The sequence below is a fragment of the Triturus cristatus genome, chromosome 1_2 (assembly GCF_964204655.1).
Source record: "Triturus cristatus chromosome 1_2, aTriCri1.1, whole genome shotgun sequence".
NCBI classification, from domain to species: Eukaryota; Metazoa; Chordata; class Amphibia; order Caudata; family Salamandridae; genus Triturus; species Triturus cristatus.
Window position 1 is genome coordinate 582,248,206 of NC_140580.1, and position 15,874 is coordinate 582,264,079.

General features: G+C 42.9%; 1 protein-coding gene across 1 annotated transcript in view; it reads left to right on the forward strand.

The window, feature by feature from the left end:
* AS3MT (arsenite methyltransferase) overlaps nt 1–15,874 on the forward strand; it is a 228,030-nt gene that overhangs the window by 103,591 nt on the left and 108,565 nt on the right. The window contains exon 4 of the mRNA XM_085606584.1: nt 1,989–2,139. Coding sequence (XP_085462710.1) covers nt 1,989–2,139 — 151 coding nt within the window. The remainder of the gene's footprint in view (nt 1–1,988; nt 2,140–15,874) is intronic.

Below are 15,874 nucleotides of genomic sequence, written 5' to 3' on the forward strand. Positions count from 1 at the left end.
AATGACTCCGACACTCTTCTCTCTATTCATAAATAGGACTGCAGCTTTTTTAGCTTCCACCCCTACAGATGCCCGTGCCCTAGCAGGTGTTAAAATCCCTATTTTAATGTTTGCGGATGACACGTTCATTATTTCAAAAACACCAAGCGGACTGCAGCGAGCCCTTAAACTCTTTGAAGAGTTCTGCTGCTTAAGGGGCTTGGAAATTAACGTGTCAAAAACGAAATTTATGTCTTTTAACCCACATAAAGCTTTTAAAGGAGGCATTATGCTGAATAACCGGCCCTTAGAACAAGTTACTGACTTTGCATATCTGGGGCTCACCCTACAGAGAGACTTGAGTTGGAAGCGCCAACTCGACTTGGCTTCATTGAAGCATCGACAACTGGCTGGCGTTTTGCAATCTGAGTTTAGCACTTCCTTTACAAAACCAGTAAGCCCACCGCTTCAAATATATGACTTGAAAGTGGTGAGCTCTGCTTTATATGAGGCTGAGCTTTGGGGTTTTGAGAACCTTTCACAACTAACAGTAGCAGAAAATAGGTTCATGCGCAAGATCACTAGCCTCCCGCAAAGCACTCCAGTGCGTACACTGCTATACGATTTAGGTAAGGAGGCACTGGCCGATATAGCAAGATTGCACCCCTTGCTTTATTGGTGGAGGATTTGGTGTACCCCAGAGCTGCCTAATTACGCTGCAGGCCTCAAGGACCTAATTAGAGCTGATAGTTTTAATAAGATCAAATGGTTGCGTGGGATTAGAGCCTCCCTGATAAGTCTTGGCATGACACCTCTATGGGAAAATCCAACAGGTACCCCGTTCCCCTCCAAAGTGGTTTTAAAAGCTAAATACTGGGAATGGGTGGCCCAAGGTGCTTACAGGAATTGCGACACTTCCGCTCTCACAGGGAGTTCCCTTGCTGTCAAGCCATCAACGAGTTTTGAGCACTACTGGGACATTATTACTAAGCCGCATGATCAGAAGCTCTACTTTCAATTCAGGGTCGGCTCATTGCCAGTAAGATCATTTACAGCGAGATGGGGAAACTCTGAAGTTGACTCCTGTCCCATCTGTCCCACTCACTCGGAGTCACTAGCTCACCTATTATTTGTTTGTCCAGCCTATGCGGCTCCTCGCCAAGTATGGTTGACACCAATCTGTAAATCGCTAGGCACTAAAAGGAGTGAGGTTGCCCTAAGATTATTGCTCTCTGAAACATCTAGTGCTATTGTCATTGCCCTGGCAAAGTTTCTGGGTTGGGCGTGGGCCATTAGATCGCACATACTCTTTTCAGGTTGATGGCTGTTTTTCGTGGTCTTCTCCATGTATGAATTTTGGTCCTGGCTACATGTAGGGTGATCTGTGTTACAGATGATGATGAATTGAATGTTGCTAACAAGGTTTTCATAGTTTTATCAGCTCCAATTATATTTGTATTCATGCACTTTTTATCATATTGACGTTTAGTTTTTCATCTTTTTTAAAAAAATGAAATTTTTTAATCAAAAGGGGGTTTTCTATTTTTGAATACATTTGTGTTATAAGAATTTGTCTCCTTGTACATATGTGTTTTAATGATATGTTTTCCTGTATTATGCTTTGATTACATATTTGGCGAATTAAGCTCACTTGGATTGGATTGGATTACCAGTGGCTGAGATTAATTCAAGCATTCCATCCATCACTTTTTGTATACTTTTAACTGTAATAGCTGGCATAAGTCATTGTCAGGCATTTTATGAGAGGTGTAAATATGTATTCGATTTATATCAATACTATGCTTGTTATCATAATATCAAAGAAACATATAAGTTAAGCAGTATGTGAACCATATGACACAGTATGTGATTTTGAAAGACATAACTATGTGTTACTGAGAAAGTTGATTTAAGGTAACTGTATGGCTCTCCATATGCTGTGTTATTGTTTACTCTGCACATTTTGTTATCTTTTTACTGTTGCACTAAAAGGGGTAATCTTTTAATAGATACTACGGATGTGGTTTGGTAGTTCCAGAGGGCCTTGAAAACTGCAGGATCTTGGACCTAGGCTGTGGGAGTGGCAGAGATTGCTACATGCTCAGTAAACTGGTTGGAGAAAAGGGGCATGTGACTGGAATTGACATGACAGATGAGCAGGTAATTTTCTTTAAGTTCTTTCAACGTCTGGATCATGATTCAACATTGATAAATGTCACTAGTAGCCTTTAATTTTTTCAAATTATCATTTAACAATACAAATAGCAGCTTCTCCAAACTAATATCTTGTTACTGAGTTCTGGTTAAAGAAATTGTGAGGAGTGGTTAAATAGAGTTTCCTAGGCTTGGAAAAAAACCAGTAGTATTTCCTTTTTAAAATGTAAGTATTTTTCTTCAATTTTACTGATTCCTTACAATTTACCTTGGTAATCTTGCATCATCATCCATCTGTCTTGTCTACGTAGTCCTCTGAAAGGTTTAGCTCAAGAAAGTTATCTCTCTCTTCCAGTTAATTGTAAATGCAACAAAACAAGTTCCTTGCAAGTGCATATGCAAATTAGTGCAATTGGTGTTCAGTGTTGAAATGTAAATGCAAGGGATGACAGCTGGACTGAATGTTACCCTGTTAAATTATGACTCCTGCGCATTTCAGCTGTTTTGTAATGTTGCTCCGTAATAGCTTGAGGCAGACGGGCTGTAATGCTGTTAGAACATTCCATCCAATTAGAGTACACTCCTGAAAAAATATAAAAAGGAAAAACAGAAAGTTAAGCATTGAAATGTTAATATATAATGCTTATACCAGCCATTATTGGCCCGCTGTCACTTCATTCTCTTCAATGGATTTCCCAACATTCAATGTTCTATTAATGCTTTCCTGCATCCAAGTCTCTTTGCTCTCCCTCTTTGATCTTGTTTTCTGCCACTTTTAGAGTTCCACCTATTTCTTCCCGTAACGTAGGTTTTATTTTGAAATTTACCTTTACCGTTCAAGTGGGGCCGAGCCTACTAATGCTCTGCAGGATGCGCCAAGAACAGACTTTCCTGCACTTTACAGGATAGTGAGGGCGAGCAGTCACAGACTTCTCAGGGCGGTAGTGCGGGGGCAGAAACTCGGAATTCAACATCCAATAACAAGCACGATAAAATATACTGTCCAGTCCAGTGCTTGTTGTTTCAGAAAAGGGCGTACATTTAATCTTACAGTCAGACTAAATAGTACACAATTCAATCAATGCAATATTCAGTGTTTTTCTATGTTGCACTAATCAAGATATACTTCTCCCTCCCCCTTCTGTTCCCCAGAACCTTCTTCCGTCTCTGAGGTCAGGGATCCCGTAGTCGGCCGGTAACACCTTGCATCTGAAGGCAGTTCATTTCACATTGTGCCGCATAAATGTCGACTATACTCGTTATCTATGTGGTGAATATTTACTGTTGTAAAGCGCTCTGACTCGGATGCTCTTCGGGTCTAGCTAGCGCTATATAAAACTCTCAAACTAATAAATATTTTCCCATATACAAGGCACTAGGAAGGTATTAGGTGCAGGTGCAAAGTGCAAAAAGTTCTCTTGGATCTGTTGGGCAACTCAGTTTAAATTCTCTAGTGTTTTTTAAGGTCTGGCAACCACATTGCACTGCATTCTCAAGACATTAACCTTTCATGCTATTAGAGTCCTAGTGGTATGACATCACTACAGTGCACTGCATCCTCAGGACCCTGACCAACCACACGACGTTGTACCCAAGTTTACATTGCTGTCTGTACTACCACTATGTTCAAAGAAAATATGTTGAAGGCATCTAACATGTAGCTTCTGCTGTTGTATCCAGCCAGGATCTGTTCAAAGGGACTATGGCAACTGTAAGGAGAGAGGCATTACATTTTGGCCTGAAGTGCTGTTTTTTCCAGTTGCTTTGTAAAACACTTACATTTGTCATTTGTGCCGTTGCTGGCGTTGAGGTGTGCATGCTTGAAAGATATTGTTTTCCTTGTAATGGTGCTGCGTGCATGTTTCTGCGTTTTGCCACTTGCCTTTCTGTACAAAAAAACCACGATGCAGACTTATCATGTACTGACCAAAAATGGTGCACGCTGTATTAGGTCTGTAATTTCCAGCTGGTCCCATGAGAATAGAATAACCTTCAGCAGGCTCTCAGGCTGCATACATCTTGTTACAGGCTCCAGTTCCATACAGGGAAGCTATCCCTGAAGATACACATTTCTTACTTGCCAGGGGAGAAACTCATCGGGTTACAGGGATCTTATAGGCCCATACCTTCAGAGTGGTCTCTGATGTTACAGAAATGTTAGGTCAGACCCTAGTTCGAAGAGCTGCCTACCTTTAGCACAGATCTCCCAGGCTTTTAACAACAACCCTATATCTCATGCAGCACAGATCTTACAGGTTAAGCTCACTAACAGAAGTCTCATCAGGCAGGTTACACAGGTGTGGCAGACTGATGAGCCTGACAATAAAGATATCCCTCAGTCTATAAATCGTTTACGCATTTAAGTATCAGCAATATTATCACTCCGGTAATACGAAGCTTGGAAGTTTCAATCTCAGACATCCTCCTTACCGGTGCTCTAGTGCTGCCAAATCTGATAGTGGAGCGATCCCTCCGATTACACAGATTTTACATGGCACCTGGCAGCAGATCCTATGCTGTGGCTACGGGCATCTAATCAGCTCAAACTTCAGGCAACAAACCTGGCTTAGGTCATAGAGAAATCCCATGCTGAGGTAACTGACAGCATATCACCCTCTTATTGCAAAAAGATCTTACTCTATCAGGTTACAAAGATGCTCTGACCTCGGACAGCAAAGCTATCAATTATGTTCTGTCTATTTTAAAGGAGTAGGTATCTGAAAGCAAACTTATCTTTCAAATTAGATGGATCTCACAGGCCGAGCCTCTTGCAGTTAAGCTGTGCCTATGGTCCCAGAGACCATGCAGATTCATGTCTCGGACAGCTGAGCCATCCGTTGGTCAATGGGAACTTTCATGCTCAGGCATCGGCCTGTAAACCTTTTCCTTCTGTTGTACAGATTCAACTGGCTGAGGCGCATGACAGCAAAGCTGTGCTTTTAAGCCACTAATGTGGAAACCAATTCCGCTTATTGTGTGAGATAGAAGTTCTTAGTGGACTGTGGTGGGACTCCGTTGGGACAGCAAGCTTTCGCAGACTTTTACGTCTCTAAAAATAGATGAAAATGTGTATGTTTTGCTTTATATAATTACAACTGGGATCTGCTGAATCGCGCGTATGTTCTATTTTTAATTGTTATCAATTATTGCATAAAGAGCAAAACCAATAGATGCGTGCCTTTTTGTGTGTTTACTGATAAACATTTAAAATATAAATTATGCGTGCTGCCACTTGGATTGCTGTCTATTTATGTTTACATTGTCCAACACCCATAATTGCCTTGACAAATCTTGCTTGAAAAAGGCACGGTTTCCTTTTTTTTTTTTTAAAGATTTCCGCAGAGCTCTAGGATCACACAGCGCACCATTAATTGTCACAATCGTTCATCAGATCCCCTTCAGAGCTCCCTTTGACTTTGTAATCGTTTCTTTCAGGAGCTTGTGCTGTAAACTGCACTATTTCGCCTTAATCTTTAAATATTTCGTGTATCAGAAGCTCTCCCTACTTTCCTGACCCTCCACTAGCAACAAACAAAAAAAAATCATAACATCTTGTAAAACCTATGTCTTTGTAGAGAATCTTTAGAGAAATTCAGCAATGTGACCACCTTTTAAAACAATACTGACGGGTAGGACTGTGAACCTTAACTAACAGTGAGAGGTCTGAGTATCTCATTCACACATTAGCTACAGGGGCGCTCATCTCCCATGTTTGCTTCAGCAGGGGTTCCATAGGGGTACTTATGTAGGTGACTTCTCTGACTTGCCTTACTCATACCCAAATATAAGAATGGCTTCAGAGATTTTTTTAATTTGTTATAACGTCAAGAAGCTCAGGTTGTGGGAGCAACTGTAGTCCCAACACCGGATTCCAACTGGTGTCTTAAGCAGTGGTAGTTGGATGATCAATTTTATTGCCTGCATGACCGAAAACGATGACTGGATGAAGACCGACTGACAAAACCGAAATTGTGATCTTCTTTAAGGGCATTTCACCCTGGTACTCCACCTGGTGGCCAAAAAAGCTAGGACTGACACCAACCCCTACCATCCACTCCAAGAACCTTGGATCGTCATGGATATAAACTTCACATGACCGCCTTAGTCAATGCCGTCACTGCCTGAGGATTCCATACTCTGAAGATGCTGAGGAAGATTTTCGAATGGCTGCTAATCAGCACCTGGAAAACCATCACACACACCCAGTCACATGCAAGCTGGGCTACGGGAAGACCCTCTCTGCCAGGATGAACTCACCAGACGTTTGTAGACAATTTAGAACTTGGCGGCCAGAATCACTGTCAGCCTCCCACGCTGCACTCACATCATACCACACCTGAAGCCGCTCTACTGGCTACCCATACACTAATTAGCACAATTCAAACTCCTCATGTACATTTTAAAGGGACTACATAACACTGGCCCAGCATACTTGGCATCTGCTTTCACAAACCTTTCAGACACCTCCGCTCATCTGGACTTGCACATAGCCCACGAATACAGAAAACCAGATCAGGCAGCTGAACCTGCTCCTACATCACTCCTAAAGCATGGAATGACCTGCCACTACACATAAGAGCCGCCTCCTCACTTCCTCAATTCAACAAGAAGCTGAAGACCTGGCTTTTCAGCTAGGCTGAATCCTGCTCAGTACCAGGTGTTAGAGCGCTCTACAAATCTGCACAACATAATTTATAACATCAGAATGGCCAGATGAGAAAAAGAAAATTAGGAAGAGTTTAGGAGGGACGGATATCTGAAACAGAAGATGTCTATGCGTTAGTTAGCAGTGTAGATGTAGGAAATTTACCCTTTACAACTTACAAATCAGTGCAAATCATTCAAAAACATTACCTATTATTTACGCTGAATATTCTACTTTTTCATGTATCATCACTTCTGTGATCAAGTTGTCTTCACTGATTTCAGGAATATGTCAGCTGCTGAGTAGAAACAAAACACATGATGGCCCAGATTTACCAGATGATGCAGGGCAACGCAAGCCCCTTAGTGGGATTGACTAAGCCACGCAAAGTCACCTTGCATGGTTCTGCGTGGCTTAGTGAATCCAGAGTAACACAATGTAGTGCAAGTCACTGCCTTGCATTGCTCTGCTTTGGGAAGCGCTCCGACTCAGATGCTCTGTGGATCTAACTTTGATGTGAACATTCACTGTTGTAAAGCGCTCTCATACCTTCGAGTCTAGCTAGCACTATATAAAACTCTTGAATAAATACATTGGGAAGGTATTCCATAGGTGGAGCGTGAGCATTCCCATGCATCCAACCATAGATTTTGACACAGCCAGATTTACTAAGGTTAATAACGAGGAGATATATCTTTATTTCTTCTTATTTCCTCTTTCTAGGTTTGTGCAGGAAAGTGCCCCCTCCTGCACGAAAATCACCCTGCCTGTAACACTCACCCTTGCACCATGTTATGTTATGTTGAATTGTGTAACGCACTAATCACCGAGAGGGCAGCCAGGCGCTTGGGCAAGGTGTGTGGTCCCAAGGTGCTTATATGAAGAGCCAGGTCTTCAACTTCTTGTGGAACTCAAGAAGTGAGGAGGAGACACTGATGTGTTGAGGGAGGTTGTTCCATATCTTAGGTGCAATGTAGAAGAATGAACGACCACCAGTTTTGATTTTGAGGATGTGGGGAGTGTATGCGAATGAAAGCGAGACAGATCGTAGCTGTCTTCTGGTGTGTTGGTGAAAGTGTATGCGGCTGTTCAGGTATTTTGATCCTATGTTATTTAATGCTTTGTATATGTGCATAAGAACTATGCTTGCAAATGGGGAGCCTGTGAAGCTTTCTTAGGTGTGGTGTGATGTGGGTGTGGCATGGGAGGTAGAGTATGAGTCTTGTGGCTGCGTTATGGATTCGCTTGAGTCTGTGTAGGAGTTGTTTGAAGGTTCTGTTGCCTTAGTACAGCCTGCTGGTGATGATTGTTTTTGTGACAGTCCGTCTGTTGTTCTGAGGCAGCCATTTAAAGATCTTTTGCAGAATGCATAGAATGTGGAAGCAGAATGTGCACATTGCATTGACTTGTGCCATCATATTGAGCTTGTCATCTAGGATGATCCATAGATGTCTTGCAAGGTCTGTGGGTGTGGGCGTTATTCCTAGCTGCGAAGGCCACCAAGTGGAATCCCTTGGGGAGGTCTTGTTGCTGAAGACCAGTACTTCCGACTTGTTGGTGTTATGCTTCATGCAGTAGCTTTGCGTCCAGTCTGTTACCAAGGTCATGCAGTTGGTGAAGTTGGGTCTGCTTGTGTTTGTCTTGTCTGTCAGGGAAAGGATTCATCTAAAATCCTTTCCCTGAGGATGAGCAGGGTGTCATTGGTGTAGGACATGATGGCGAATTCTTGTGATAGGATGATGTTGGCGAGTGGGGTCATGTAAATGTTGAAAAGAGTGGGGGCGATCCCTGTGGGACACCTCATATCATTGTATTGCTCTCTGATGTGAAGGGTGGCAGCCTGACCCTTTGGGTCCTTCCCGTGAGAAAGGAACAGATCAATTTGAGATTGAATCCTTATATGCCAATCTTGTGCTGCCTCAGATGAGTGTGTTGTGAGAGACTGTGTCGAAGGCCACTGCCTCTGTTTCTTCACGGTCCAAGATGTTTGGAATGCCATTGGTGGCCGCAATGAGTGCTATTTCTATGCTGTGGTTCTTTCTGAATCCTGATTATGCGTTGTCTAGAAGATGGTAAAGTTTGAGTGGGTTGTAAGTTGCTTGTTAATGGCCTTCTGAATCACATTGGCTAGTTAGGGAAGCACGAAGATAGGTCGGAAGTTGCTCAACTGATTCGGGTTGGCCTTGGGCTTCTTGAGGAGAGTGCTGATTTCTGCAAGTTTTTATTCATCCGGGAAAGTGGCAGACATGATGGAGGTGTTCATGATGTGGGTCAGGGTGGTGCTGATTGGTGATGTTCCCTAGGTTGTATGTGTGGTGGGGACATGGATCAATTGGGCCCCTGAATGGATGGTCCGCAGGATTGCCGCTGTGTCGTTTCTGGTGAGGGTTGTCTATTTATCCAGGTGACTGTCTTGGTTGGTGGTGGGTAGGTTAGTGATGAGTTCTCTGGGGTTGGGTTGATGTGCGACATTGCTGTACATATTTGCGATTTTGCTGTGGAAGAAGTTGGATAGGTTATCACAGAGTTGTTGGAAGGCAGCAATGTTGTTGTCAGTGGCTGAGGGCGAGGTGCACTCCTTGATGATCGAGAAGATCTCCTTGCATCCACTTGTACTTTTTTTCTTGGTGTTGCTAATTTTCTGGTGATAGCGTCTATGTGCAGCCTTATAGGTAGTTCTGCCTGTGGTGTCATGGCTGGCCCTCCATTTCCTTTCTAGCTGTTTACAGTGTTGTTCCGTGTCTCGGAGGTCTTCTGTGCATCATCTAGCCTGCTTGTTTGATCTGCTATGCTTATTGGGTATGATGGGTGCGAGGGAGTCCACGTAGTTTTTTTTATTCAGTTGAAGTTGTTGCTGTCCTTGTCGAGGTTGTCTGTGGGCTAAGCTGATTAGTGCTGAGGGCCCGGAGCCAATCTGCTTCTGTGATTATGCCCCAGCTGCAACTTGTAGTGCTGAACCGGGTAGGGATGTTGACTTGAGGTTTGTTGATGTGGAAGTGGTGATCGAGTAGCCAGTCCATGTGAGACGTCTGGTGGAGTTGTATTTGATGCTGTTGCTTGTGGTGAGGATGGGGTCCAGTTGTGTCCTGCAGTGTGTGCTGGCTCGGTGACGAGATAGGCAAGTTCAATGTTTTGAGGAGTGCAGTGGAGCAGGCGTCTTTTCAGCCATCCTGGTGAAAGGTGGTCTCAGAGGAGAATGTAGGTTCTGGAGCCAATGATTAGTAGGGCGTTCAAATCAGTGATCAGGTTGGTAAAGGTGGCTCCTGGTCCAAGTGGTCAGTAGGTGAGGGATCCGTTCAGGGTGAATTTTTCAGAGATTTGCAGCTTGAAGTGTAGGTGTTCCATGAATGGGGTGGCGGACTCTGTGGAAGTTGTGCATTTGATGGATTTTTTGTAGATGATAGCGAGTGCTCCTTCTGGATTGTGAAGTTGGTCCTGTTGAGCGATCTTGTAGCCCGCTTGGATTGTCATAGTGATATCGGGAGCCAATGAGGAGGAGGTGAGCCAGGTCTTTTTGATGAAGAGGATGTCCGGTGCATCATTGCTCAGAAGGTCCCATATTTAGGTTGTGTGTTTCCTGAGTGATCGTGTGTTGAAAACCATGTATGCAAGTGGGTGTTGACGTGAGGGTTTGCTGTGGTGTAGGGTGGGAGTGTAGGCGTTGTTGGTTCTTTTGTAGTGTGTTTTGGGAGGGGATGTTGAGGGCATTGTTAGTATTTGTGTGGGGGTGTGGGTGGGTTGCTGCTGGAGAACCAGTAGTGGGTACAAGTGAAAGCTCTCAGCATGGTGTGAGGTGCAGCGCAACAACAGTTGGGGGAATGGCGACCACAGGAGTGCTGTAGACTATCACTGGGCGGTGATGGAACCAGAGTTTCTGGTGCTGCATGTGGCCGCTGCACACCTGTGTTGCAGCTGTCATTAAGTAGGTCCCGGGAGAAGGGAGGAGTCTACGGTGTTATGATACCATTTCCTGTACTAATGGGTGATGGGAAATAAAGCCCTATTGCATGACAAGGGTGCTGCCTTGGCGCTAGGCAGCACTCAGCGCACGACGAGGGCAGGAATGCATCATATCTTAGTATATATGGAGCATATCTGCTCCATATCTGCTCCCTCCCTGTCATGCAACGCAGCACATGAATGTGTTTTCCTGTGTTTGCAAGACTTTTTGATAAATCTCCCACCAATTTCTGTAACTCCTTCAAATACGTTAGTTCGTTTATGTAAATTCTTGTTAATTTACTTTGACCTTACCTTTCAAAATCAAATCTCCTTCCCTGCTTCTTTATTATAAATCAGTTTTTAACTTCTGTCAATATTTGTTTTATGACTTATAAATAAAGTGTTAGGACTATAACGTGAGTATGCGATACCTTTCAGCAACAAATGAGAGGGGACCCTTTGATACGCCTGTGAACAAGAGATTCCAGAAATGAAAGTTGCACCTTACTGGGATTCCGGAGAGTCACGTTTTTTGCTCATTTGGATTTCTCCCAACTTCAGTCTCTCCCTCTGGAAACTGAAGCCTTTGGCTGGAATCATGCACAAATGCTGAAGTTTCTCTTAGAGCCTCACCCAAGCTGGCAACTACCTGAGCTTCTGAATAGAAGCAAAGCAGTTCATGGTGTGGCATCTTTCAACTCGGTCCCAGCGACCATCGCGGTTTTGTGAGACTCCTGCAGACCAGTAGAATTTCACGGAACTCTAGAAAGAGGTCAAGAATAATATAGAGGTCTCCTTATTCTCCGGCACAATGCTACCCGTCACTTCTAAAACTCAAATGTATTTTGACACACAGCCTTCTGCTGCTGCCCTCCTTTGTTTATAGCGCATGATGCCATCCTGGCTACTTTTTCTTGAAAGCCTCAGATTTCATGGGTCCAGCCAGCACAAGATGGTCAACAACATGAATGTTCCAGTCAACTACATGGATATTCATGATAAATATCATAATTGCCAAATACCAGGAAAGTCTAGCAATTATGGGAAGTATGGTCACAGTAAGTCGAGGAAAGCACCATGGTGCCAGTGCCGCCAGGATGTCAAAGATAAATACAATTGCTTCTATGACATGATATAGAGGTCAAAAATATCAGTGTAAGTACAAAAATATCTATATTACATAACTAAGAAGGTATATATTTTAAAAGTATTTTAACATTATAATAACTTTTTTTAAAGTACCTAAAAACATTAAAATATACACATGTATAAAATGAAATAATAAATGACAATTTTAAATAACATAAAAAAGATACATAACAAATTTAAACAAAGAAATACAAGTCTAATAAAGCATATATAAATTAAATTGTTTGAAAACATACTTAAAATATGCTATTTATATCAATTATTTGAAAACTATGTTTGCATATATAATTATAAAATAAGTAAAAAATGAAGTCATACAATTATTAAATCATTAAAGTGAAATTTAAAAATATCATTACTAAAATGAATGTGCCAAAAGAGTTTACAAAAATATAAAATTAAAATACAGTGTAAGATAAAATCACAAAAATAGATCTATAACACTAAAACAGATAAAAAGGACCACAATTCAAAAATACTAATATAAAAAAAACTATAAATAGATGCAACTTCAAAAAAAGGAAAGCATATTTACAACTCTACCACCAAACTAATAAACATAAAAAGTGAAATAAATAACAAACAATTAAATTCTATTCCGCTTTTAAGTGCAGACATCGCTGACGCCTGCACTCCCGTTGGCCGATGCTGGGGAGGGCTTTGAATGACCCTCTGGTGCTAGCTAGGAGAGGGTTAGAACGTCCACTCCGACCCCAGGTGAAAAATCTGCGAAACAAAGGAGGTACAGGTGGCTTACCAGGGCATCATGCTGTGCTTTCACTCCAGAATGGGTGCATTGGTATTTCTGCCCCCCTGGTGGAGAATTTGGGTGTGATTACCTAAAATCTGCCCCTAGAGGACAGAAAAGCCTTAGACACCAGGGAAAAAAACAAAAGAAAAGTGTGATGGAATGGCTCACCCAGGCATAGCGCCGTGCTCCCATCCAATAACGGGTTCATCAGTCTTTCTTCCCCCTGGGGTTGGATTGGGGGTAATTATTCAAAATCTGCCCCCATGGTACGGAGAGGCCACCAGGGGAAAAATAGATTCAAAAACGAAAAAAAGAGGTTGGGGCGGTTCACCCAGGCATCGCACCGTGCTCCCACCCCAGAACAGATGCATCCGTCTTCCTGCCCCCCTGGGGGAAAGAAACGCCACTAGACACCAGGGAGTTTTTCATTTGTGTAAAGCAAAGGGGTATGGGTATTTCACCCTGGCATTGGGCCATATTTTCACTGCAACTGGGCCAAACCACTCTTTCTGCCACCCCCACCCCCCTCCCTCGCCCTCGGTGTGCAGAGAGGGAGTTTGTCCCATGCTTATGACCCCTCATATTACATCACTCATGACATGGTCAGTGACATCACTGATGTGTTGGCAGCAAATCAAAGCTGTGCATCTCCCTATACGAGCGCATCTTTTTTTTGCGTAGGCTTCTTAACCAGAGATATCACTATAAGTTTCAACTTAAATTTCTGAAAAGCTACTGAAAGGATTTGCACCAAATAACAACAAACATTGGCATAGCCAATAGGTCTAGCATTTGGGACCTTATAAGTGTTTAACCATGCAACAGTTGATGTTGTTGCACCAAGGATATTGTGCTGGATAACCAAACACTTATAAGGTCCCAAAGGCGAGACTTATTGGCTATGCCAATGCTTGTTTCCCCTGAGTGTGAACCACATGCATATAAAGTCTCACGAGATTCCGGCAGGAAATTGTCTGTGTGGACTAGTCTCCTGCCTGTGTGGACTAGTCTCCTGCTGGTATCTCGTGAGACTTTTTAGTACAACCTACACACTCTGGTAAGAAAAAAAAAGTAAACTGCTTAATGTTAATTTTCAAGAAATTTCACATAACACGAAATTTAAAAAATTCACGAATTTCGCTGTTGGAATTAAAATTTCTCCTAGGCCTAAATTCAATGTGGTGTAAGCGGTTGGGTGAGACGAGTGCTAAAAATTTGCGGAACTCCTTCTGAAGGCTGCAAATGTTTACATTGACTCGTGGCCCAGACAAAGAAAACTTACTGGATGGTAGAAACAGCAGGAAGAGAAGTGTTCCATCTGTTTTCTAAATTTCAGAAGGGTAACTATGAGTTAGGATGCTTGCCAAGGGCATTGCATGCCTTGGGGGACAAAACAGACCAATCCACCCTCCCATGACTTGTTTTATGAAACACAGGGGTGTAACCCACAGCAAATTCAAAGAGGCACTGTAAGGGGTGTTGTCCTTTCAAACATTTGAAGCCATCTCATGTGATGCCCAGGGGGCAGTGGGCACGATTTCTAAAGAAATCATAGGACAGACAGTGCAACGTCAAATCTGTGTGCCCCCAAAAAGAGCCGCACAGCCTTATGTGGAACATCTGGAGCAGTTAATGTTAACTTTAACTAAAAGAACTGTATTCCTATTGTGTAAACTCTTTAGGCAAAATGTTCGCTTATTGTCCACACGTGATGTATTATACATTTCGAAGTGGATATACTGCTTTCTCAATTAGTCACCTCGCCACGGTGCTCAGGTTCTGCAAGATGACTCAGTTAGTTAAACTCTCGCTGCTGACATATTTTGTGTTTACAGGTTGCGAGTTTGAATAGGGGCAAAACCAGCTCAGCTTTCTACTCTTTTTAGAACTGTAAATTGAGTAGGATTTAAAGGGGAAGCAATATCACCTGTTATAAATAGTGCTTAGAATTGGCAGAAGTGCGGTATGCAGCGCTTCATTAAACACGTTGTTAATGTTTGCAGCAGCATTGTTGTGTAAAATGTAACATGGATTTAATGTTTCATTTGGCCTCATCTCCAACGTTACCGATGCCAGAAATGTAGAAAAGCGTCCCAAGTTAGAAGTTAGGATGTGAGAAACCACCACAGACTGATGTTCTCAAAATATCTTTCTCAGCTGTGGAGCCTCCGACATATTCTTAAACTGACTGCAGGCCAGGCCCTTCCAAGAGCGACCCCCCGACCTGGTGCGAGTCATTTTCGGGTTATTTATACCATGTTCTAAAGGACTCTGCTTGGCTTTCCACAAAACGGGGCCCTCTCTGGTGTCCTTGCCCCCCTCCCCCACCGCAGGACTAGATTCAACCTCTGACGGCAGCTGACCTTTGGATACATTCTGAAGCGCATGTTAGTCTCACGGTCCTCACAGCAATGTGCCAGTATCTTCTCATGAAGAGGGATGTAATAATTATAATGCTGATGAGTGAACTTGACAAAGGAGCCACAATTGTCGACTTAATTTTGTTACCTTTCCACAATGTCAGCAGTGAGGCGAAAATTCATGCAAAAACTAAAAAATGCAGATTTCATTAGAAAACGTTTACAAGAAACATTTCTGGTGAGGGTAATTTCATGACAAACTCTACTATTCGATAGGATTGCCTGATTTTTTTAATGCCACCCATGTGAACTTCAACTTTAAAACGAAGCGCGAGCGCCTCGCGCTAAAAGTAAAAAAAAAAAAGTGGCGGCAAAAGTGAATGCGTTTCCCTTGTGGGAGCGAGCAGCGACAGGAGCGATAATTGCTAACACATGGCACCAAAGTTCGCTCCCGCAAGGGAATCGCCAAACGTGCACGCGTTGCCACTGAAAGCAATGCAACGCGTGCACGTTTTTGGGGACAAAAGCAGATCGATTCCAAGAGGTCCCCCCTATGCAGCGCATGCGCGCTGCATAGGCGAGACCTAAAAAGCACAATCTCCGTAACAACATCGACCTTTCTGCCGAATTTGGTGTTATTCCGTCCAGCTGTTCGGGTTGTAGGTTCGACAACGCGTTCCTATGGGAATTAAAATGGGAAAACACACTTTTTTTTTAATCCCCTTTTTTCTCAAAACCCCCGCTTAACGGTTCCACCCGAAACTTCTCATGGACAACAGAACTTACTTTGATACTTTTTTGGGAAAATTTCATGAAGATTCGTCAAACACCGCCAAAGATATATGCAAGTCAAAAAACACTAAATATATATAGTTAGGATCAAATAAACCAAAA